General features: G+C 36.5%; 1 protein-coding gene across 1 annotated transcript in view; it reads right to left on the reverse strand.

Annotated features, from left to right (window-relative positions):
* Positions 1-1,861: 1,861 nt before the first annotated feature.
* YTHDC2 (YTH N6-methyladenosine RNA binding protein C2) overlaps positions 1,862-24,893 on the reverse strand; it is a 39,506-nt gene continuing 16,474 nt past the window's right edge. The window contains exons 7-30 of the mRNA XM_055790771.1: positions 24,179-24,335; positions 22,305-22,412; positions 21,075-21,223; positions 20,544-20,679; positions 20,065-20,191; positions 18,969-19,034; positions 17,470-17,648; positions 17,199-17,295; positions 17,026-17,113; positions 16,821-16,901; positions 15,830-15,912; positions 14,686-14,791; positions 14,427-14,546; positions 13,804-14,076; positions 13,161-13,287; positions 12,439-12,644; positions 11,684-11,879; positions 10,434-10,540; positions 8,852-9,144; positions 8,250-8,424; positions 6,957-7,160; positions 4,960-5,142; positions 3,644-3,747; positions 1,862-3,484 (exon numbers count right to left, since the gene is read on the reverse strand). Coding sequence (XP_055646746.1) covers positions 3,667-3,747; positions 4,960-5,142; positions 6,957-7,160; positions 8,250-8,424; positions 8,852-9,144; positions 10,434-10,540; positions 11,684-11,879; positions 12,439-12,644; positions 13,161-13,287; positions 13,804-14,076; positions 14,427-14,546; positions 14,686-14,791; positions 15,830-15,912; positions 16,821-16,901; positions 17,026-17,113; positions 17,199-17,295; positions 17,470-17,648; positions 18,969-19,034; positions 20,065-20,191; positions 20,544-20,679; positions 21,075-21,223; positions 22,305-22,412; positions 24,179-24,335 — 3,342 coding nt within the window. The 3' untranslated portion in view covers positions 1,862-3,484; positions 3,644-3,666. The remainder of the gene's footprint in view (positions 3,485-3,643; positions 3,748-4,959; positions 5,143-6,956; positions 7,161-8,249; positions 8,425-8,851; positions 9,145-10,433; positions 10,541-11,683; positions 11,880-12,438; positions 12,645-13,160; positions 13,288-13,803; positions 14,077-14,426; positions 14,547-14,685; positions 14,792-15,829; positions 15,913-16,820; positions 16,902-17,025; positions 17,114-17,198; positions 17,296-17,469; positions 17,649-18,968; positions 19,035-20,064; positions 20,192-20,543; positions 20,680-21,074; positions 21,224-22,304; positions 22,413-24,178; positions 24,336-24,893) is intronic.

Consider the following 24,893-nt stretch of genomic DNA (forward strand, 5'->3'; position numbering starts at 1 on the left):
CTACTAAAATGAAACCAATTGTATGAAATCTGGTCACCATGAAAACTGACAAATCATGGAAGAGGAAAGTAGTTTCAAGTGTACTTAAAAGCATCTCAATGCATAATTAGTTCCTGCACACACCTCTTCTTTTGCATGTGCTTAGGGGCTTTTTTAACTACCTGGACACAAAGTATGGATGGGCACAGCAGAGAATACCTTTTGTAAGAGCTGGGCCACGTGGATCTGGGTGATGTGCCTGTAAGGCCCGTGCCTATTGACTTTAAATGGGCTCTGAGCGAACCAGGACCGTTTTTGGTTAGTGGCCACCAGTGGGCCACATGTCACAATGTCCACATAGGTCTTCCTCTGCCACAGGGGCTACTTCTAGAGCATGATTGATAAACAGCCTAGTGATGCCCAATTCCAAATCTGTGGGACTGGCCCAGGGAATAGCCAGGGGACCTCAAGTCATCTCAGGTACTTCACAATATATGCTAGTGCTGCTTGGAAGACAGCGACTATGTTTCCTCCCAAGCAGGGTCCCACACCTGGTGCACAGTAAGTCAGTTTTACACACTGAGCCAAGATAGGGATTTTGTGTCTGCAGAGAGACCGGCGGTAGTTGGCGATTCCATGAAACTAGCACACCACACTGAAGAACTACAGTGTATTCATCTTGTTACGTGATTAGCAAAACCCACCTAAGCCCATGCTGACTGGTTACTTATATTCAAATCACCCTCCCTTGCCATGCAGATTAGCACACATGCTCCTTGCAGGTGTCAAGACGGTGACAGTTCCTGCTCTAAAATTGAGTTGGTGGTTGCAGTCTCCCCCTGCGACCTTTACCTTTCCCCTGGTTACTGCAGTTTTGCTGACTTCATGTTTCTTTGGCAATCATCTAGCCTCTGGGGCCTTCTGGAGCAGGATGTTCCCCTCTTACCAGTCTTTTAGTTCCTCTTCAAGGGCAGGCATAGCCGTTACTGTGGCATGCACTGTTTATACAAAGTAGCCTGCTAGCACAGTGAAGCTGTCGATCACTACAACCTAGGTATTAACCCAAAGACACGGCTACATCTACACTTCCTGCTGGAACCTGTAGTTGGACCCCAGACCCCAAAGTGAGCCTCCAGGCTTTCTAGTCCAAAACTCAGATAGTCACATAACGTATCTGCAAGCCAAGTTAAATAATCCCCAGACTTCTGATAGCATGTGCTTAGTTTGGCTAGGTCTGTGCTCATGAAAGAGCATGTGGAGGCACTTGTCATACCTCCAGTAGCATCATACTCTGTTTTAACAACAGGTTGGATTACTAAGTCTTCAGGGAGGCAGGAATTGGGCACAACATTGTCTGAATCTGAATCAGTTCAAGTATGCTCCCTGTCTTCTGGGTCTCTATACATTCCCTCTTCCGCAGCTTCCAGATGATGGTCAAGTTTTTCAATACTGCTACAGGGGGACCGTGCGTTGCTGTCGTTTCTCCACACTAGCCTGATGGCTTCTAACATAGGCAGGAGCTAGCATTCTCCTCTATTGCTGCCCCAGTGTCCTGCTGGGTGTGGGCTGGTTCTTTTTGTAGGTAGTCAACTTGGGCTTGGGCTGCTTACAAACACTGCTCAGTATCTCTAAGCAAAGAGCGAAGAGATGTAAGCAGGGTAAATCTCTCTTCATGTTTCTGTCTTTCTGACTTTCTGCAGTCAAAGCAGAATCTGACATCCATGTGCAGGGGCAAGATCCCAAAATAATCAACTAAGGCAGCCACTGCAGGTCAGAGATGATGCAGTGTACCATATCCAACTTCTGACAACAGTGTAAGGACTTAAGGCAGCTCTGCCATGTTACAGGTTCATGAGATGGTAACAGACTCCAGACCAACAACTTCAGGGATAAAAAACAGTTTAAGTAACAGTACAGGAAAATATATATATCAGCAGTACAATTATCTGGTACAACTATCTAGTTCATAACAAAAGCAAGTCAAGTAATTCACCAAGACTGGGTGAGACCTAACATTCAGGCATGTGAAGACCTACATGACCATGGCTGTCAGGCAGGCAGCAGGGCTGGCTCTTCTCCAGGCAAGTGACCCAGACCAGACCATGACCTTGGGGAATGTGAATTCCTTGGCTGGACCGCTCTTTTTATCAGCAAGCTGCAGAAGCACTGTGTGGGCTTGTTCACCAAACATTACACCCCACCACTGCTCCCGCTCTGTGCCAGCTCTGCCCTCGGTGTGCGCGGGGCCCAGGAGCCCTGCACGAGGCAATACCACCCCCCACTCCTTTGTGGCCACAGGCCTGGGAGTATCACATAAGGCAATATGAGCCTCACAGCTCTGTGGTATGCACTGTGTCCAGAAATACCTTATTAGTCAATACCAGTCTTACAAGGACCCATTTAGTCTTGCAAAGGCAAAACTGACTGTTTGTGCATGGAAGTCGCTACACAGAATGCAAGAAGGAATACACAGGGCACTCTGAACTGTGTGAATATTCTTAGCAGACATGAAAAATCTAAGTACAGGCTCAGAAGCAGAAAAACCTCTGTTTAATCAAAGAATGACCAAAACCATAGTGCTTACAGTGAGCAGACTGAATTTATACCAGCCTCATAGTACAGTATGCTGACAACTAAGGAAAAGTCCAATAAAACAAACCAACAGTAGCACAGAAGAAGAAATTGAAAGAGGTACAGAAAGCAAGCATGAAGACTACACCGAAGATGAAATTCATACTGGCAATTTTTCCTTTTTTTCTTTTTTTTTTTGAAAGAAATAAAACCAAATTAGTGAGCTATTAAAAGTACCATTTGGCAGTAGGCCTCTGAAAGACTGTTACAGCTTGACGAAGTGTGTACCTTCTAAAGGTGAAAACTGAAACTGGAAACGCTGCTGGACCAACCCATTCTCAAAATTCTCATGCTCCTTTCACTTACCTATTTAAATTAAAACTTAACATTCTCCAGCTGCCCAGTTGTTTGTATGAATATGTCCTTCTCTCTCGCACCATGCATACAGAAGTTCAACATGGATACTTATGGAACCTTCCAATATCTTTGGAGACATCTATTCTCAATTTATTTATTTTACACAAACTGCAAGAATGATTAATTAATATTACACTGGTTTCACTCATACATTTTACAGTGTTGAGAAAGCTTTCAGTGTAAACTGTATATTTAAACTGTCTGCTGTGCTATTTTAAACCCAAAACTAAATTATGTGGTCCGTTGTTTCAGTTTGGAACTTGACTGTGTTTTCAAATATCAACTGCAACTACTGTAAAAAAATAATTCAGTCAAAAAAAAGCTAGTGAATAACATTATGATATTTGTTAAGACAAGGGAATACTGAAACTAACATATCCCCCCTTATTTTTCCACTGCTAGCTGCACAGCATGACTAACAACTGCAGGAGCTTGCTGCGCCGCCTTCTTCTTCATCTTTGTATTGTAGGCATGCTGCTGGTTCTAGTGGTTATAGCCGATATTTCAACAACCACAGCTAAAAAAAAAGAAAAAATCAAAAGGAAGAGAGCATTTAGTATTAAGTGTACCTGTTCTTCCACAAACTACAAAGGAAAAACAGTACTGTAATGATACATTGTATATAGATAATTTTTCCTTTATCATGAAATCAGCAAGTAATGCATGAAATAACTACCTCTACCACATTACTGGACATGCTCAATCAGTTGAGCTTTTTCCTGCCAAAGGAGTACGGTCCCAAAGCTGTAGCAACTGCTCTCCAACTTGTGGCTCCAGCTCCTAGAAATAAGCAGCAAATAAAAGAAGTTATTTGCACTGCTACTATACTGTATGCTACAGAACATACAGAAACTGTGTATAACAGAAGTGTTAGATGAAGTTACTGGTGATTGCTTTTAGTCTTTCCAAAAGAGCTCATTCCTTTTGCTGTTGACACATACAGTAACACTTCAGAAGGTTTTTTTACTAGGGCTCAAGAGGAGATAAAAGCTTTTATAAGCAACCCTGGTCTACAGGTTGTTTGTTGGGTTTTTTTCATTTACAGTAAGATGTCAGTACTTAAGAGTTCCCAGTGAACACACCATCACCATATATAAGAACACATGCACCATATACTTTGTACCTTCCACAGGTCACTTATTAACAAAAGATCATTATTCTCCACATCTTTTTAAGTTTAATTTCATCAAGTGTGGTGGAGAATGTGGAAAGGCGGGTCACAAGTAATACAGCGGCTCTTTGTGGAATCACAGATATTAATGTTTATAAATCAGTTGGTTTTCAGATCATTAAGACTGTTTAGGTCTTAAGAGCCACTTATAACAGAAGCACTGTTAGCTCCATCATGTGCTACTTTCCTTTCCCTGTTCTTATACTATGTTCCTTTCCTCACTGTTAAAACTGGAGAGGTTTGGGGAAAGTAGTGAGAAGGTGATATGAAGTTTAGTTCTAGAATCTTGTTATCAAGGCAATATTTTGGGAGGGGACTGGGGAGAACACAGAAACTGCCACAGAAAACTCTTGTGCCAATTCTCTTTCAGCTTTTTGTAGCTATATTTGGCTTTAATGGATTTGAGAACTGTCCTAAAGCTTTATGTCAAATCTCAAGATTCTCTTCATGCTTTACAGGAAACTCAAAGCTATAATTATGAACAGTTACTTGGGTGTGACAGACTATCTCAGGGAACAAACAGGAACCAAACAGGGTTCAAATCTCCAGAACCAAAATTATAAATTCCAAAAAGCTTTTGTTTTTGGAAGCATGCAGCTTTAATATGTTTTTTAAAATGATACTTAAGAAAGAAACCACTCTCTTACAGTTTCCATTACTTCAACAGTAATGCATTAGCAGAATGTACAATGCATCAATGAACTGTGATTCGGAGTAACAGATACATGAGGGCAGTTGAGATAAATATCAAGACTAAGAAAGCTAAGAAACAATACACAGTTCTACCAAGTAAAGAAGACTTTAGCAGATAATAACATTACCTGGCCATCCCTGCTTACTTGCACTTTCTTATTGTCATTCCAAGGGTTGAGCAAATGGTGTGCAAACTGAAAAGCAATGCTTTCTTTTCGGATCCACTCCACCTTAAATACACCTCCAAAACCAGCAGATCCCCAGTCTTGACTTTTCTCACACCCTATCTCTGAAGCCATTCTAGCAAAGCCCTGGAACAAAAACCACAATATGAAAGGAAAGACGTAATTAGAGTATATCTGCTTATGCTGGAATTAAATAAATCACTGGACTTCATATGAAACTTTCATATTAGTTTCAAAGTGATCCCCACATACTCCCCTATAAAGCTGGATCTTTTAAAATGTTTATATCTAGAAAGTTAAAACAAATGTAATCTGGTTTTCCACTTCAAATATATCTTCTAGTGTTTGACCACAGAGAACGTCTCTCAATCTGTCCAATTACCATTAATGTCTTTTTAAGCTTTATAACAGAGGTTGAAAAGGTGTGGTAAAAACATTTGAGGTGTAAGGCCTCAAGATCAATGTTCTACTACATAACAATCCATTAGCTACTCCTTGTTAGTTGTCAGTATTTTTTGCAGAAATCCAATCCCTCCTTCCCATGTCCCTGTATGTTAACAAATTTTCACATAGAATTAAGAGTATAGCTGTTCTTCAAAGAAATAAGTCAAAGTTGCTTTTATTTCCTTCTTCAATGCCACAGGAAGGAGTTTCCAAAAGTATTCAGAAAGAACCAAATCTAAGATTGCTTCTAACTTAAAGGACACCCCTACTTGCCCACACTACCAAACAAAACAAAACAACAAACAACAAACCAACCACACACCCAAATTTATGCCAGTTATGACTCAGGAGTCCAAGAGAAGCAGCGCACTATGAAAGTTACCAGCACACACTACTGTTGTAAGACATGCAGTCCTAGATAGCTCAGCCCAGACTGAAATGGAGATTACTAAAAGGAACAGAAAAGAAATAGAAGTGGAAAGTAAAGAGACACTTGGTACAAGAGGATATTAATAGGAATGTTAATCTCACACTTCCATGAACGTCCAGTGCATTGTGAAAACCGGAAGGGGAAGGCAACCACAACCACCTACACTCCTGACTTCAGCACTTCTTCCCCTCCCAGCTTCCTCATCTAAGATCGCCAATACAACAGCCCATTTTCAGTACAAACTGGCATGCTCAAAGTTACTTTCCAACACTACATTTGCATTTGTCAAATCATTGTATGTATATCTCACCTTCATATATCTCCTTCAGTGGTATCACCAAGACAGCTGTATTTTGGCTAGTTCATTAGATTTCAAGTTTAGGTGACTTTTATTAATAGTTCATATATAAAAAAGTAAGGTGAACATTCATTACCTGGAACAACTGAGTTTAGCCTGCTCTACAACACAGCTAACCTGCAACTTCGCACTACCAGGTCAAGTCTTTAACTTCAAATTGGCTACACATTTGTCAACACGTTGACAAACACCGTGTGAAACTTGAAGTTCAGGCAGAGCTCCAGAAGAATCATAGCCATGACCTTCCAGCTTCCTAAGTTTTAGAAACTACATCTCAGTCAAAACAGATTTTACTAAAATTTGTAATAAAGACAACTGTGGGTTTCCTGGCTTTAGAAAGCTGCAACTTGATAGTAACTGTTAGTTCAATTACAATATTTATTTTGGCATGCAGAGAAAAGAGTAGCAACGTTCTGCTTTGTTGGGATTTGTTTGTTTGTTTTGTTGTTGTTTTAAAGGATTAATGAAGGGGAAAAACATTATTCTGACTCAAGACGTTTGGAGGCAATTCAGCCTTGGCCTTTGAGTGACAAATTCAGTTAGCTAAAAGGGCATATTTCAGAGAATGAAGTACTCTTTCCTCAGCAACCAGAGACACTTGCTTACTACTTTACTTATTAGAAGATCAGAAGTCATAAGCAAAAATATTCATACTACACATAGTCCTAAATCATCAGCCAAAGCTAATATTTAGTATTAAGTGCTCACCTGAAAGTGTCCAGACCCTTGAACAGAAAATATTAAGTAAACCATGCTGCTCTCCCAAAAGGCTCTATTTAGTTTATGTTCATTATTTGGCATAGTAGACCATATACCCTTCTGTTGAGAAATATCAATATTTTGCAAGTTGCTACTTTTCATGATAAAGTACCGAACTGACATATTTGGTCTTGGTGAAGGAGGTTTGGAACCCTGGAAAAATTAAATTAAATTAAGCTACAATAAAATAAACCATACTTTAGTTCTGAAGTTTTAGAAATCCCTTGTTAAGACAGAAATCCCTTGACTGTGCTCCCACCCTCCTCCCCCAGACTCTACAAGAAACACAGAATCTATCAGCCAGTACTGCCTGAACTGGTCTTAAAAATTATTTCACATCTATTATATTTAAGCACTTTCCAGAATAATAATTAATTCACAAGGGGCAGCAAACAAGTGTAGCAGAACAGACCTAAACAGTCTAGTGATTAATTACAATTCTTTGAAGTCTGACACACCTTCAAATGACACAAAATTAATCATTAGAATTATTATATATATTAATATATTATAATAATAAAAAATACTATAATATACATCAGACTGTAGCCTGAAGCATACTACCCACATTTCCACCTTCAGGAAACAATTTTTCTTCCTTTTACATTGGCTGAATTTAAAAACTGAAAGACTAAGAGGAATTACTAAATCCTCCAACACGTCTGTGGCTACAGGAACAGTGGGGTTTCCTCTCAATGATCTGTTTAAAAGTACTGCAGTTTACTGTTTCAAGTACACAGGAAAAACTCTGCCAATAACCTCATTAAAAATGCATGCTTTGTTAAAATAACTGTCGTAAAGAAAGCAAGCAGTCATAAGGCAGATAGCACAAAACTTACAAAGAATCAATACCAATGTATGCCATTTACAGAAGCAGAGGAAGGCAGACTTCAAAGAATTCAGAAGTACATGTACTGTACACTGATTTAGGAAAAGAAATTAAATCCCCTTCAGTGGTTATTATATCAATTTAATCTGATTTTTTTCAACTTTGGATATCTTTAGCTCAGCAGTCTGCAAAGAATAGTATTTTTACTGTATTACTAGTGTAACAAGGATATTTAGTCTAGCTTTTAAGTTCCAGAAAGAAAAAGTATTATGCAGCTGTTAAAAATGAAATTCTAAGTTAGCTTCCTAATGTATCAGTATAATACCTGATAGCTGCTGAAAGGTATCAGCAAATTTATTTCTGAAATTCTATTAATTTTGAAGAATGGGGTAACTTGTTCAGGAGGACTCTACCTTTACAGATACTGGAGAAGGACTAGCAGAGGGGCTAGGATAGCTACTGCTATCTGTAGACTTTGCTGATGATTGATCTGATCTGTCATCTGAAGTTCGTTTGGAGCGCAAAGAGGTTTTTTCTTTGTACTTCTTTAGCTGGTGAGGTGCAGGAGGCATAGATTTCATTAAAACTCTAAAAAGTAAAGGTAGATACAGGACACACCAGGATTTTCGTAAGTGGTCATAGAATAATTTGTATCTACATATCAGCCTATAGCATGACTATATATATTACACTGATTCCAAAACATATTCAATATTAACTAAAAAGGTACCGATTATGCATTGGTTTTGAATGCTGCAGTTAAACCTTTTCTGCTACTTCTTCCCAGAGGTGACAATTCATGGACAGTATTCCTGACTGCTCTCTCAAACAACAGGCACACATATAAAATACTTCTCAATGAAATCAGAACTATAACACAGCACAGGACGGTATCAATTCCTTCAACTGTATTTCTGTTGTTTCTTCCTTGTTATTACTAGCAGAAATCCAAGCAATGCTTTTTATAGCTAAGTAAGTTACAACCTACAGTCTCTAGAAGATCTCAAAAGCTTACTTTTCAGGGTTAGAGGAGTCATCAGAGAATTCAGTGTCTGCTGAGCTTTTTCTACTGTTGGTTGACCCCCTCGTAGATGCTAAAGGAAGTTCTTCAGAAGTCATAGGCCTTGGTCTCTGACCAATACCTGAAGGCTGCTGCAAACCTGCAGACTGTTCTTCAGTACTTAAAACAGCTATAATTGCTCTTACAGTTGTTTCATCAACTTGAGACCACGGTTTAGAAGGAGCTCGCATACGACGCAGAAATAAGTTATGCCACTTCTGTCTGAGTTGGAACAGCAAACAAGCAGCCTGTAACAAATTTCAATTCTGTTAAAGACTAACAAAAATTAGATCAGACAGGTAAGGGTACTCTACATCTTTCCTATCAGGCAGCCTTTGGCATTCTAAAATGAACATGGTCCAAACTGAAAGGCAAGATTAAAGTGCTGGGGAAAGGAAGAAAATCCCACATCTAAACTAAAGCTGTTAAGTTAATCTTTTCTTCCCTCAGGTGCAAGATCACTTTTAGAATGTTTTATTTCATTTAGCTTTGCACCGAACTTAAAATCAGATTGTAAACCCACAAAAAACTTTTTATTTTTCACTTTAAAATGTTACCTTTAAAAGAGAAAACAAAAATATTTTAATGCTCTATGCCATTCCTGTCAATTCATGTGCCCTCATCTCAATCAATACTGTCTGTATTCATGCACTCTTAATTCATACCAGAGGGAAAAGAGCTGTAAGTAACGTATTTTCCTTACACAGACTTCTGCTCAATGAGAGGACTGAATTTATAAGACTATAGTTAATCCCCATGTTATCAGAAATGCTTCCATTTCTAAAATAATCATACTTTTGAACAGCTCTAGAAAAGACAGTATTATTATTAGATCTGGTAAGTCCAAGTGTTCCCTAATTCATAAAGTACACTACCTCTTACCACAGCCAGAGCTTCTCAATGACCTGAATACTTCTGCCTTCAAAAAGTGTTTTTTTGTTGTTCTCTAAAATCTGATAGAACTTTCTTTCAACAACTCCAAGTGTTCCATTTTGATCCAAATTTAGTCACCCTCTCATAGAAGGAAATACACAATATGCCATTGTGACTGTTCAGTCAGCTGCTGCTCAGGTTTTGGTTAACTCAGTCCATGCTAAGGCTCAATGTGTACTGGGAGGAGTGCCAGTAGGTCAAAGCAAGAGCACCACATAGGCAGGACACGTGGCCAGAAAGAGGGGCCATTATGCAGCCAGGGGTTTTTTTTCTTTTTGCTCATAGGTGTATGAATTGAGAGTTACAGGTTTTAAGTTATGAAAGCTTACAACTTGAATGGTGAATAAGTGAATTCATGCGACAGACTTAGTCTGGGCAAAAGGGATTGAGCCCCTGGATTTTTGCTGTATTTCTGATCAGCTCATGAAATAAAGATTAAATGACAGAGTACATTGTCCTGTAAATTTGAGAGACTCAATCAGACTGTGACAGCCATTTTTACAGAAAAGTCTTGGTTACCCAAACGTTTCAGAACTCTTCTTAATAAAATATGACATAAACATGCTTCTACAAGAAAGAAACATTGAAGTGATACATTACTTACTTCAGGGTCCAGTTTGAGATGCAGCCATTCATCTAGCTTCAGTAGTGCCAAATCAGCAGTTTTGTCCTCTATCTCACTATCACTGTTATCATTAGATACACTATCCCCTGAATTAAATATAAAAGGTGTATTAACATTTCTGTATTATTTCCACCTACATCCAAAAACCTGAACACTACTGTACTACCAGCAATAAAACCATTTTCCTTCTAGATTTTATTTTAAAATGTAAATGTTTGTAAAACCACTATTTTCTGTAAATACACCTCCCTGATAAGTCTTTGCTTCACTGAGCAAAACTCCAAAATCCAGATCTGCTGAGGTCTCTGCTATGTAAGCACCTGTATTGATGTGATCTGACTCACTCATGTACCTTCATCAATATCAACAAGCCATGTTCAAACTTTTGCCTGGAGCTGTTTGCAAAACTATACATTGCTCTATGCTTTATTTCCTAGTAAACCAGCAGATTTAAAGACATATTAAGAAAGAAATTAATTATAAATACATATGGCTATTTTGTAGGATCCTTTTTTTTTTCAGGTGCAATTCAATCTGCATAAACACTATTCTAAGGGCAACAGTTTAAGAGCAAGACAGAAAAACTTCAAAAATAACTTGGACTCTTACTTTGATTCCATCTAATACCTCTAGAGAACTGGCAGCAGGACAGAATATTTTTGCTTCTCTTCCTACAGCACTCCATTTAAATTAAAAAAAAATAAATATGGACATTTCTATATATTCCCATTTACTTATAGTAAATATTACAAATAATTGTTATTAAAAGTTATCAGGAGAAAATAATCCTTAAAACACATGTTTCAGCTGGAAATGACTATTTGCCATACTGACAGTTTCTAAATTATTATTCAATTTGAAAAATCTGGTTCAAAGTATCACTTGAACTAGTCTGTAGAATAAAACATATATACTACACTTTTCAGCATTAATACTGTCATCGGGCATTTTGTTTGCATTTTTTATTTCGTAACAAACTGTACTGTAATTTGTGAGACTCCAGAACTGTGCAACTGTAATTTATGGATACGAAATCTAAAAGGATTTGCAGAACTGAGACATTTATTACAGAGCTTATAAACTATTCTTAAATAACCACATGAACTGTAGCTTTGTCATTTTAAGAATTAGGCAATATAATTATTACATATATTCTTGACAAATAAGACTTCCATATGCCATACTAGTATATACCAATGGAAACATTACAAATCCAAACCCCTTTATACCTCGAAAGGATGAAAGTTCCTGCAAAGCATTACTTGGTAATCTAGCTGGTCCACAGAAGAGTGACACAGTGACAGGTGTTACAACTGAACAGCATCTGATATTTGCTATCCTGTGAGCTCTCGTCATTTCATCATATATAAGCCAGTCTGTAGGGAGTGCCCGAATGGCTGCAGCTTGCCCGTTTTCTGGAGGAATCTGCGTAGGAGCAAATAAGACTAGGATATTTTACCCTCTATTTGTAATTAAAATAAATTTTAATGTATTTCCTATTTTATATATGTAGAAATAAATAAATTTTTATACACACATAAATTTAAGATACCAAATAAAAAAAAAAGCAAGAGAGAATTCAACCAGACTCACAAATTATCCTACCATCTTGAAACAAAAATACTTTGCTTTAAAAAATGATCAAAAAAAAAAAAAACAGTTTCAGAGCAGAACTTCCTCCTGCTATTATAAGCAGGGATAGTTACATCTTTAAAAGAGTTTCCTAACTAGGTTTTTTTTTTACCATTGTGTCTTATTCCATCTAGAAGGCCTAACTGAAGTAAGTTTTGATGAAAAAATATTGGAAAAATAAATAACTCCAGTTCTTTATTTTATCAACTGCTAGGAAAAAGAATTTCTAAAAATGTAGTGTTTAACGCACATGCTGCTTTCAAAGTACTGGCTACTATGAAGAGACATTTCTAAACATGTGATAAGAGTACAGTGCTCTTTTTTGTGAACTATAAAGTCAAAGTGATTTTACCTTTTTATACTGAGGTTGACTAAGAACAGAGGTAGGATGAAATCGCACTTTCTTCTCCTTTGGTCCAGTCAAAACCAGGCTTTCTCTGTCTACATGCACTAGATTGGGATACATCCCAGCCACTAAGGCAGCTTTAATTACAGCCCAGTTTTCAGAGTTAGTATTAACATCTCTAATATCGGCTCCTCCTCTGGTTCTAACAAAACCTGAAGAAAGAAGAGGACAAAATACTTGCTTGTATTTAAGATCTACTTTTTTGCTTATCAAAAAGAATTTGGGAGAAAAAAAAAAAGTGAAATAAAGTACAAATTTCTTTCACTTTTCACCACTGCCAACCTTAACAGCACAAAGAAGAAACCATTACACTGAAATCCTTCCTCATAAGGGGGTTTATGCTAACATAGAATAGAATTACAACACAAAGACGTTTCCTAAGGAAATAATTTATTAGAATGCAAAAACCCAAGGAAACATATCTCACACGGAAAGCCAGTGTGGCACCAGGAACAATCAGGGCACTTTCAGTTAGATCGGCTGTTGCCCAGCCAACCTTCCTCACTCCAGCATCTGCACCATGCCCAGCATAAATGTGTACCGGTCGATGTCAAATCAAGGCATGAAAATGACACCAGTGAACACTATTCTTGTTACAATTTGTATACACTTATACTAGGTATACACTTGATTCCAAAACTATGTAAAATCTTTTCCAAGAAATCTACCTGAGGCTCTAAGCTGGCCAAGCAACTGTGTTCTCATTCCTATGATGATTTCCATCGTGGCTTCAGACAGAAAGTTCTTTTCACAGAAGGCTTTCTCCCAGCCACCACTGCGCGCCTTCTGCCACGCCTGTAAAGAACATTGGTTTACATTTGCCTATTAATTTGATTAGCTAATATAAAGAAATGCATTTTTTTTAAAAATGGCATTTACATCAACAGAACAAAAGCAGAAACCATTCTGAAAGAAATGTATCAAACTAGATTATTTTTTTCCTGGTTACGTACTAGATTCTCTTTACCCATTCCCTAAATCAGCACAGTGATCACTATGTTATTATAAGATCATTATATTAAGTTATTACAAAGATCATGATTTTAAGTTATCGGTGTAGCAAGATATAAAGTGGCACCTTTATAAAGAACATTCAGAATTTAACCAGGTTTGCAAATATGAACAAAAAATACGACCAAAAGTGTTCCCTCACAGATTTATGAGTCCAATATACAGGAAACTACTAGACAAAAATTATGTCCTTAAAGGAGAAACTTTATCTATCATTCTACAACTAACTTGATTGGTCCATCATTTAGTTTGGCATGTGATCTATTGTGATTAGTACTCTTTTTGAAGATAAAATAGTACCTGGAAAGCCCTGAGAAGCGCCATATGGTCACTAAATGTTCCTGCAGCAAAACGTTTTCTACACAGCATGGCTGCACGCTTTTGAGAGGCCAGTGTAGGTAGGACAAAAGGGTCTCGATATGCAAGACTGCAAGCAATAGTAAGAATAGGATCCAGGCACTTCAAAACAACAGCACACAACACCATTTTACCAAGGTGTGGCTCCACTGGTAGATCAGTGAGATGATAACCAAGTTCAGTAAGATCTTCCCAAGGGTCCATGGCATCTATTGTCTATTTAAAAAAAAAAAAAAAAAAAAGAGGCAGGAGGGCAGGGAAGTGGACAGAAATAATTAACAATAAAAGCAAAAAGGATGTGAATATTGGACATTAACTACACTTGGTCCTAAACACTCAAAAAGCAAGTTGAACTCTTAACAGTTTGAGACGAGATTTTTAAGCACTTTCTTCCCTTAACATGGAAAAATACATACACACACACAAAATGAAAATAGACAAGACACAAAAAGTCAAAGCATCCTTAAGTAAATAAACAGTCTCAGTACAAATAAAACTCCATATGTTGCCACACCACAAATGTAAAAACAAATACAATTCCCATCTAATTCTATTCCTCTGCTGACCTTAAGCATTTGCACAGCGTTTCTCACAATTAAAGCTGGTGGAGGATCAGGAGCTTTCATAAGAAAGTCAACAATTGGACAATTAACTGGAGCCAGAAGTTTTGTGTGTAAACAAAGCTCCTGCAATTTTAAAAGCAAAAAAAGATTAAGACAGGAGGAAAAAATAAAAAACAAAAACAAAAGCTTTTTTTTGAGTAAATACTATGTTTTGATGATAATACTTTTTTTTTAAAGTTATAATTTCTAACTGAACATGCACCTGAAGTGGCATTCTTAGAAGTTCTGGAGTCTGATATTCCAACATATTCTGAAATCGAAGCCTGCTGAAGAGACGAAAACAGACTCCAGGCTTACAGCGTCCAGCCCTTGAACACAAAATATGGTAAGTTGTTGAAAATCAGAATACCTTTCTAAAAATAACTAAATAAACAAACCAACACACACACACAAACTTACAACAGAAATACAAAGCATGTCTAAGAAAAAGATAATTTTGTCATTAAGTGTAGGTCTCATACATAAGGTCAGAGTTTTCCAGTACATGGATTGCTTTTGATAGTACAGAAATTTGTTATTATAATTTTATCCCAATACTGAAAGGTCTGGAGAAACAGAAATAAGGCCTGTCTAAAAATAAAGTGATGTGTGGGTTTTGCTAACCTAAGATCAATCCAAATCTCAACTGGCCTTTGCCATAAGGAACATAAGTCATAAACTTTGTTTCTCTTCCTCTTCACATCCCCCAAACAGTTGAAAGCTGCTCTATAAGTAAAAGGCAGAATGAAGACCAAACAGCCTGTGAGTGAGGGGACAGAGACAGCAAATGCTCACACCAACACTCAAACTGGCAGGTTAAAGCCAGTATCATATCACCAAACACAGGCATTTGCGGCTACATAACCTTTTAGCCCTCACCCAGTGTTGGGAATAATATGATAAAGGCCTGCTAAGTCATGAATAATTTGGAGAAGGTGAATAAGGAATCACTGCTCAATGTCTCTTCTATGATAGCTATGAAGGGGCATCAATTAAAAACTAGCAATAGGCAGCCCTTTGCCCACAGATTAAGTTGTGAAACACTTTATTGGACACTGTGGCTGCTGATGCTACATGGGAGAAAGAAGAAGGAGAACAAGTTCATGGGGAGAAAACAACCTAGACCTAATGTAAGCTTTGGGAAAATCCTGAGTGTCACTTTACTACAAGTAGGGAAATGACTCCAAGGAAATACATGCTGACCCTTATTCTTCTGCAAAGAATTAGTATTGGCCACTGTCCAACACAACACTGGACTAGACTAGTAACATTACTCAGTGTGGCTGCTATTACATTGTGTACTTAATCCTTAACGTACAGGATAGTGGATATTTGCGAAATAAAATTCAGTATGAAGCATTCATTACCTGCCCCTTCTCTGGATAGCACTGGCTTTTGAAATCCACACCATTTTTAGCATTGTAACAGAACTCAGTGCATCAAAAGACTTCTACAAAAGCAAAGCAAGGAACATAAAAAGATTGAATAGGGTACATGAAATAAAAGCTACTGATGATTTAGATCATCAACAGAAGTTCTCTAAAAAAAAAATAACTAAGCAACAGCAGCTTCTGGCACAAAGTTATCTTCTGAAGTACTTAGTTTCAAGTGAATTTATGCTACCTTCTTTGCCGTATCTTTGTGCGTTTTCTTAATTAAAGTTTTCTAGTCAAGAAGTAATTGTAAGTCAATAAAAGTTATGGAGTGTGTTTTGTAGTATCACAAACCAAGCAAAAATATGCTATTATATTTAATAAAGTTTTCCTCTTTGTCTCACTTGGAAATTATGTCCTTATTTTCCTACATTTGATATAAAATGACAAAAAAATTGTATTACCATGAGAAATTCAGAAATTATCTCCTATGAAATCCAATTTTGTTTTCCAAGCCATACAGTAGGTCTTAAACTGCCTCATTATGTTATCGCACTTTCCTTGAAAAGTAATTAGGGAACGGGCATTCAACACATCAAAAATAATGCTTAAAAACTTAATAGATTAGACTTGGGATAGATACAATAGTAGGATAAAGGAAACTCCCAGTGCTCTCTCAGGAACATGGTGGTCTAAACTGATGAGCTTGTTTTAAAAATCAACAGAAATAATAACTTCATTTTTAAAAAACAGATATATCAATATATCAGCCTGCAATAACTTTACAGGGTTTTTAAACAGCTAGCTATTTACAGTATTTGTCATAAAACAAACGGATGTCAAAACTTCTCAGTGAGTTTTGTTATTTGTCATGCACTAGCTCTCAGCCCACTACAAAAAAATTGTTCTTAAAAATGTTTGTATTATGTATTTTAAAACAACACTAGGAAGTTTACTTCCCAAAGAAAGTTTAAGCCAATCATACCTCTTTCATCTTGCCTGAGTCAATAACGTATACAACATCATTGACTGTTATGCTGGTTTCTGCAATATTAGTAGAAAGAATCTGCAATTTGAAAAAACAAACAAACAAAAAACAGAAACAAAACCACAAAACCAAACTATAGTAACTGTAAAAGCAAAGACAAAATAGATCAATATAACATCTGATGAAGTCCTCTGATACTTGCTATTTTGCGGACGCCAGCAGGTGGACTTTTAAGCACCTTCTTCTGATCCAAAGTCTGCATATTTGAATGAAGCATGAAAACTTGGTATCTAATGCAAGACAAAGAGCACATTTTAAGGATCTTTAAAAGAAACAATAAAAACTCAAGACAACCATAAAAATTATAGGTTTTACCTGTGAGCATTATCAGCAAATCTCTTGTCGTCAAAAAGAATACGGTCCTTCAGGCTAACTATCTCATCATATCCAGGAAGGAATATTAAAATAGCTCCTAAAAAAGAAGTTGGTTTGCAGATTTAAACAGAAAAATCACTTCAAATACATGTCAGTACTGTGTATGCTACCGCTTGGAAGATTTTACCTATTTAGTATTACTGCAAAAAGAGCACAATCCATCAGAAGCTTGATCCACAGCAATTTATTGGGAGTGTGTGTATATACCTACCCACATCACAACTATGACAGATGTTATAAAGTAAGTGCATAATCAGGTCCAGATCCACTCTTTCATTGTCAAAACTGTGATGATAAGCTTTCAACAGTTCTCTGTCCTCTGCACTAAGGTCATTACCACTTGTTTGGACCAGGGAACTTTCATCCATATTTCCAAATTCCACTGAAGCACTAAAATATACAAATACACAGGCCAGAGTCAGTGCTGTTTGCTTCAGGTCTGCATTCAGCCATCAGTTCAAATTCAGACCAAGACTAATGAGACTACTTGTCTCGAATTTTAAAGTGTAGCACAACAGCACCTCCACAATACTACTACTGTCCACTGATTTAAGTGTTCGTCCAGCAACGTATGCAACTTCAAATATTAGCATTAACTCTACTTTGATTATACTTTATTGAAACACAACCATAAGCAAATGTTGCAGAACTGGAAGTATAAAGACACGGTTTGTTTATCCATTAAAGGAAAAATATTTAAGAAATAATTTCCAAAAACTTCCCTACCATAAGAGTTAAGCAGGTACTACACTAACAGAAACTACTCTAAGAGAAATTACAATAATGTATATCTCTACAAAACTGTAAGTAAACTATGATAATTTAAGTTAGTCAAAAAACAAGTTGAATGGCATAGTATACATGTTACTGTCCTGGTTTTGCCCAGGATAGAGTTAATTTTCTTCTCTGGCATGGAAGAGGGTATCACTGTTAGGGGACTGGCTGGGCATCCGTCAAGAAGTGGTGAGCAATTGTATTGTGCATCACTTGGGCTTTTTTCTTGGGTTTTATTCCTCTCTCTCTCCCCTTCTCCCCTTTTCACTACTATTGTTATTGTCATTATTATGTTTTACTTTATTTCGATTATTAAACTGTTCTTATCTCAACCCATGAGTTTTACCTTTTTCTGATTCTCCTCCCCTTCCCACCAGGGGCAGGCAGGGGTTGGAGTGGGTATGTGGGTGGGTGAGCAAGCAGCTGCGCGGTATTTAGTTGCCAGCTGGGGTTAAACCACAACAGTTGCTCATATAAAGTTTCTTTAATATGGCTACCATGTATCAACAATATACAGATAAAAATACAAAACAGATTTATTTCTAAAATAAGCATCTGAAATTAAAATGGTACATGGTATAAAATCATCGTCTCCTCTGCATATCTATTTAAGTTACTATAATCACATCCTGCCTAGATTTATAATCATGATAGAAATGCCCATATCAAGAGGAGAAATACTAATAATATAAAAGAAGTCCTGCATGACCAGAACTATATTTATGCTAGGAGTTGTGTAATCACTATGATACTGAATACCAACTTTTTTTAAAATGACTAGGTTTTCAAAATATTCTTATTCTCAAATAAAACTTGCTATTTAGGCCAGATTTTAAAGCATAAAAAGCTAAAAACTGTTCTGATTAAAAAATGACAAAACATAGTTTTCCCTTCACCATGTTAAACAACTGTTTCTGCAGTGTTGTTATAGCCTACCTGTAGGACTCCAACAGGTCAATAACCTCTGTCTGTCCAAAGCGCTTAGCCCAGTCCAAAGCCATCCTGAAACAGTTGCATAAAAATCCTTATTAATTTCTCACTTCAAAAGATACATATGAATAATACATTATAAGAGGAGACAGCTGACTGCACATTTCTATCGATTTTGGCACTGTTTAATCAGTGCTGTTATGGCTGAAATTGTAACTTCCCTTTTTAAAGTGCTTAAACAGGTGTAACAGCTATATGATTTTTAGGTAACTGCAATTCTTTACCAAGAAAGAATCCCAGTTTTACACAGAAGTAACATGCAGAAGGAAATGAGGAGGAAGAATGTGCCATTCCTCCACAAACCGCACACCGACGTGCAAAGATAAGCATGATTTACTAGCTCCTTTAAATCAGAAATCACACCCCAGACATTTTTCTCCAAAATCTGTGAAAATGTTGGGGGTTTTGATATCTTACAGAAGTTGCCCTCCTCACAATGCAGTTCACACTGTTCTCCTTTTAAACTGCATTCCTTCCAAAGTTTTTCAAGTGGTAGTGCCAAATATCAGACCCCTGGAATACTATTTTTTTTTTCCATATTACAATTATTTATAATAGTCCTGTCCACATGAATACACAATTCATGGCCACAAAAATCTGAGTTTTTACAGATTCACGAATATTTTTTCACGACACAACATATTTACAGGTATTAACACAGCAAAGATATTTGCATGTCTAATACACCATTTTTAAATCCAATATATATATAGGTTACTCAAAATAAGAATCACCAAACATTTTGGGTCTAATTCAATCAACGCAGCATGAAAGATTCCAATTCTTCTTCTAATCATTGTGTTAAATCAGACTTATTGAAACTAAGAGTGTATGTCCTATATTCAACACTGTTTAAGAATTCGATTTAGAATTTAGAGAAAACAATGTAAGAAACGGAAGTTATAAATTGCTTGGACTGTCAAAACCTATTAGTGCTTTACGGCAGTCTGGTAGGTTAGCAAATCGGTTTACATGTTACAGAAATTTCTCATTTGTGTATTGGCAAATAAATCCATCCTTCAGCTTATCTGTTTGGTTTTACCAGCCATTGGATGATTTGCAGTGGATACTTGCTCCCATGCTGATCAGTTGTTCCACTTGACTCAGAAAGCCTCTCCCTGAAGCAATCATCAGTGGAGTAGCACTTGTTTCACTGTGCCTATAATCAACTAAGAAGTACAAAAACATCAGCAAACCCACTACAAAAATAATTATTTTTTTCATATAAATGTAGTATATGACTTCCAAAATCCAGCCCTGAGTGAATTTGTTTCTTCACGTCATCCCACCACTCAGTTCATGTGAATTTAATACTATTATTGAAACACAATTAACTGTCAATACTTCAGAACAAGTAGAGCAAGCAGTAACTACAAAACCCATTAATTCTGCTAACCCTATTCATTTTTTCAATAGGCATCAGAATTCAAAGATAATATCTAAAACTGGAGATAAAGTAGCCACAGAAATTCAAGTCATTTTGTGGTTGTTTTTTTCTGAGGCAGTAAGATAAAAGCTTACCGCTGACATTTTCAGCTAAAATGAGATGGAACACCTGAGCAAAGGAATCAATATCTTTATGCAACCAGATGTCAGAGAGACAAGAATCCATTTCTTTTATTAGCCACGGGTCAAGGCAATTCGCATCTTTTTCAGTCTGAAGAGAAAACACAGTACTGAAAGATTAATCTCTTCCAAGGGTTGTCTTTATTCCCATATATTAGACACAAAGAATTTGAACGGTTAGTTTTCCAAGTAACAAGCAGAAATACAGCATTCAGGTACCAGTTAAAGCACTTACTGTGTCATATGCAATTACTTTAAATGACAAGTCTAGCCATTTCAGCTAAACAAGTTATGTACAACCATCGTAACTGAAAAACACACTTTAGCTAAGGTAGTTCATGCTAATAAAAAAAATAATCATGTTTTAATATACGTTAAAATGCTTCTAGAAACTATAGCGGTAATATCTTCAGAAACAGTTTTTAAATGGGTAGTAACAATGTAACACAGATTTAAACATCCCTTCCAACAAAAGGAAAAACTTACCAGTTGATTAAATACTGTGTCACTACCATCAGCCAACAGATTACAGTCTTTAGTTGCACTTGGGACAGATCTTTGTCTCTGAGATTCCATTTTGCTGTTATTTTCTTGAGCAGAACACCACTCAGTAAGAGCACTTTGCTGTTTTTCTTCTAGAATGCATAAAGTATTTCCAAAAAAATTTTTACAGTTGTCTTAATTATTCAACATTTTCAGTTACAAAAAATAGCTGTATCAAGTCCCAAAGTTTTACCTATTCAATCTCTTCTATTTAGTCTGGAATGCTGTTACCACCCAATATAAATTCCATGATTAAGGGCACCCAGAGTGCAACACAGCAAATGCCTGCTCTATGAACAAGGTAAAAAACACCATTTGTGTGCTTAACCCCGTAAGTCTCCAGTATTCCAACCTACCGCATTCAAATAAGCTTCCTAAGTAAGTGTTTTCTGTACATTTCCCAGTCTAGGTCTTCCTCCAGAAGTGAAATACCGAAGAAAAGTGCTATAGCTCCTGCATGTAACAACTAACTTATGTGTACAGGTAGAATAAACAGTAGAAGACACCAGAGGCTTAACTGAACTCTTCTTTCCACAGTGATCAGAACTGAGCACCAAGATAGAGTTAGGATTGTATGTTACAGCTTTGGTTTTGCCCCTCCCACACCCTTTTTTTTTTTTAAGTACACACTAGGATCATTACTTTCAGTTGTCAGGAAACCTTCTCAAATAATATATCTACTTAATCAATTGAAAAACAACTACATTAAGTTCAAGTGTGTTTATGCTTTTGAGCTGTATGTATTAAATATATCCTTGTTTGAAGAGCACAGCAAAAAATGTTACTAATAGGAATCACTTCTGTGCAAGATGAACAAAATTTTGCCTTCTTTAATGGCTGCAATTTAATTTCCACCCAGAAGTCAGTATATAATTAATATCTTCTGCTTCTACAGTTTTTATGTGGGCAAAGGCCCCAGTTCTGTGGAACGTAACATTTATCAATTGAAAGCAAAAAGAATGCAATGATTGAAAGAAAGTGAAAATATTTTTTTTAAGTTACATAATCTACCTCAAGAATGTAAGCATCGAGAGCTTAAAGATAGCTGCTGTCATCTAACCATGTCTGGTTAATACTCTGACTTGGGAATTTCAACAGAGAACCATCCTATTTAGTTGTTCAATCAATCAATGACGGTCATTGCCAACCCTAACAACTAAGAAGTCCACTAACCTTGCTGCTTCTGTTTTTTGTACTTCACCATCTCTTTGCTTGTATACCCAGTGCTTCTTAAAATATCCTCCAAAAACATCTCTTTAACTTCAAAAGGTCTTCCTTGTACTGAAAGTATAAATAATTCATAAAATATTAGCTATTCCCTAGCTTCATTTATAATCTTAATTTTTAAAAAGCACCTTTATAGACAGAAAGTTAATTAAAACATACTAGGGCCTGATTTAAGGAATTATTACTTTCCTTGAAAAGTCTTGGAAGAGTATCTTCACTGGAGTTTATTTTCTTTAAAATTACCGGGCCACAACATTCCAAAAGGGAAATGCCAGCTGGGTACCTTGCTTCTCATTAACCTCTTCAATTGTATTAAGTGATATAGCAAGAGATGCTCGTAAGATTGACATTTATTGATTACAATTTTATCAAAATGGGAAACAGAAAATAGCCATTTTTGTTTAGGGTTACAAAAAAGAATTCACTGTGTAAGATTGTCACCTGAATTACAAAACCTAACAGCAACTAATATAGCTTTAGTAGTAGATCCCACAAAAAGATTGCCACCTTTGTACTCAACTACATGTTCTCATGAGAAGTGTATGAGAAGATGGACTTCTCTCAAATTCCTTAACCACTTCAGCCAAATTTGCCTTTCTTTACTGAATGCTTCCTGATAAATGAAGCATTCTAAAGGCTAATTTATCTCTTAGTAATTTACCCTGGTTTGCTTTTCAATATCACACTATTCTAGACCTTATTTATGGACAGTAAAGGATCCTTTTCCACAGGAGGGATTAAAATCTCTAGATTTTAATTTCTGGGCCCTTAGCTGACATTTGCCATAGCCGAGTTTAAATCACCTAGGACTTCTCTCTTCTTCAGAAAGAATAAACTGCAACACTTCTATCTGCAAAAAAACTCTTTTTTCAGGAACATTCACTGAAATAAAACAATGATTTGTAGGAAAGACTATAGCGAAAGTGATCTACTCATGCCCCAGGACTGCTCAGTTTTATTAAAAAAAAAAAATAAAAATGTTGACATGCAGACAGTCTACCTGATCATTTTGAAAAGAAAGCGTTTCTCTTAAAAGCTTTGTTTCAAAACACCTTATACTTAGATATCATCGCTGAAAAAGGAAGAGGACTACAAGGTACCAGAGGAGGTCACCCATGCAGAAAACTTGCAAGCAGCCAGGAGGGTGACCTGAAAAAAAAAAAAGCATCTCCCACACACCTATGTTTTACCTCTACTAAAGATCAGTCAAATGAAATTAAAACAGCAATAATCATAACTTTTATTTCCATTTGAATGTAATCTAACTGCAACTACTGAGTCTGAACATAAACTGTCATTTCTTTTCTCAATGGTTACTGAGATGACCAGCTAATAATTTCATTTAAAATAAAGAATCATGTGATTTAAACACGAAAACCCAATTTGCCTAAGACTGTATTCCTGAAATAATGAGGTGCAATTATCTGTGTTTCATATAGTAACCAGCAGCAACCTCTGTGACACCTGAAGAACTAGAATCTACTGAAATGAATTAATACATATCACACTCTTGTAGATCCTAGGGTCAGTATCCCCATGGAGATCAGCACTTTACGAACCTTTTCCTGCTTCTTGAATTGAACATGGCAGGGGCCAGGACATCCCTGCACTTACAGAACTCCCTGTGACAAAAACACTTCACTCTGAACAAGGTGCAAATAGTTAGGAAACGACAAAAATTAACAAAGAACAACCACTGTTGTAACTCTCAGTGTATTTATCCTGTTTCTTCATACTCAGAATGGTTTCCTACAGTTTAACAAGATCTGTAAGTCCTAGGGCAGGTATAGTCAGATTTAGGAGTTTACATAAACACTTACTGTGTATTACGGGGCAACTTCCAAAATATCTAATAAAGAGATCTGCATCTAGAGCAGCACTAGAAATAATTAGTCTTAAATTAGTCTGGTTTTGCAACACATCTCTTAGTTTTATTAACAAGAAGTCACTGAACCTATCCCTCTCATGCACTTCATCCTATAGCAAAAAAAGAAAAGGGGGGGGGGTGGAGAACAACAGACAAATATCACAGATCTAAGCTCGTAACTTTTCACAATTATATACTTTTTTAAACACTAAAATATATAATTTGCTAGTATATTACAGGTACATTATAATTGTAAGTCTAGTTTAAGTAAGGGTTTAAAAAAAACCCCACAAACTATCCAAAAGTAAAAAAATACTTCAAAAAGTTTTACCAAGTTATCCAAGTGGACCGCACTGGTAATGCACAAGCTACATATACCTTGATTTCAGAGGTTAAAAGTGAACTTCTGAAACTTCTCCAGTTCTTATATTTGAATCTCATTTTCAAGATAATGACACAAACCGCAAATCCTACAAATCTTATTTTAATAAATTCTCACTTCACAACTGACCAACACTTAAAGATATGTACAATACCATGTAATCAGAAAAAAAGTTAGATTGCTTAGATCCATTAAGTTGTGCACAAAGCTTATAATCAATTAAGGCATATGATTAATTAATCACCTTTGTTAGTGTGTTCTTCTGTTTTGTTTTATATTACGAACT

Source organism: Falco peregrinus, chromosome Z (genome assembly GCF_023634155.1).
Source record: "Falco peregrinus isolate bFalPer1 chromosome Z, bFalPer1.pri, whole genome shotgun sequence".
Lineage (NCBI taxonomy): Eukaryota > Metazoa > Chordata > Aves > Falconiformes > Falconidae > Falco > Falco peregrinus.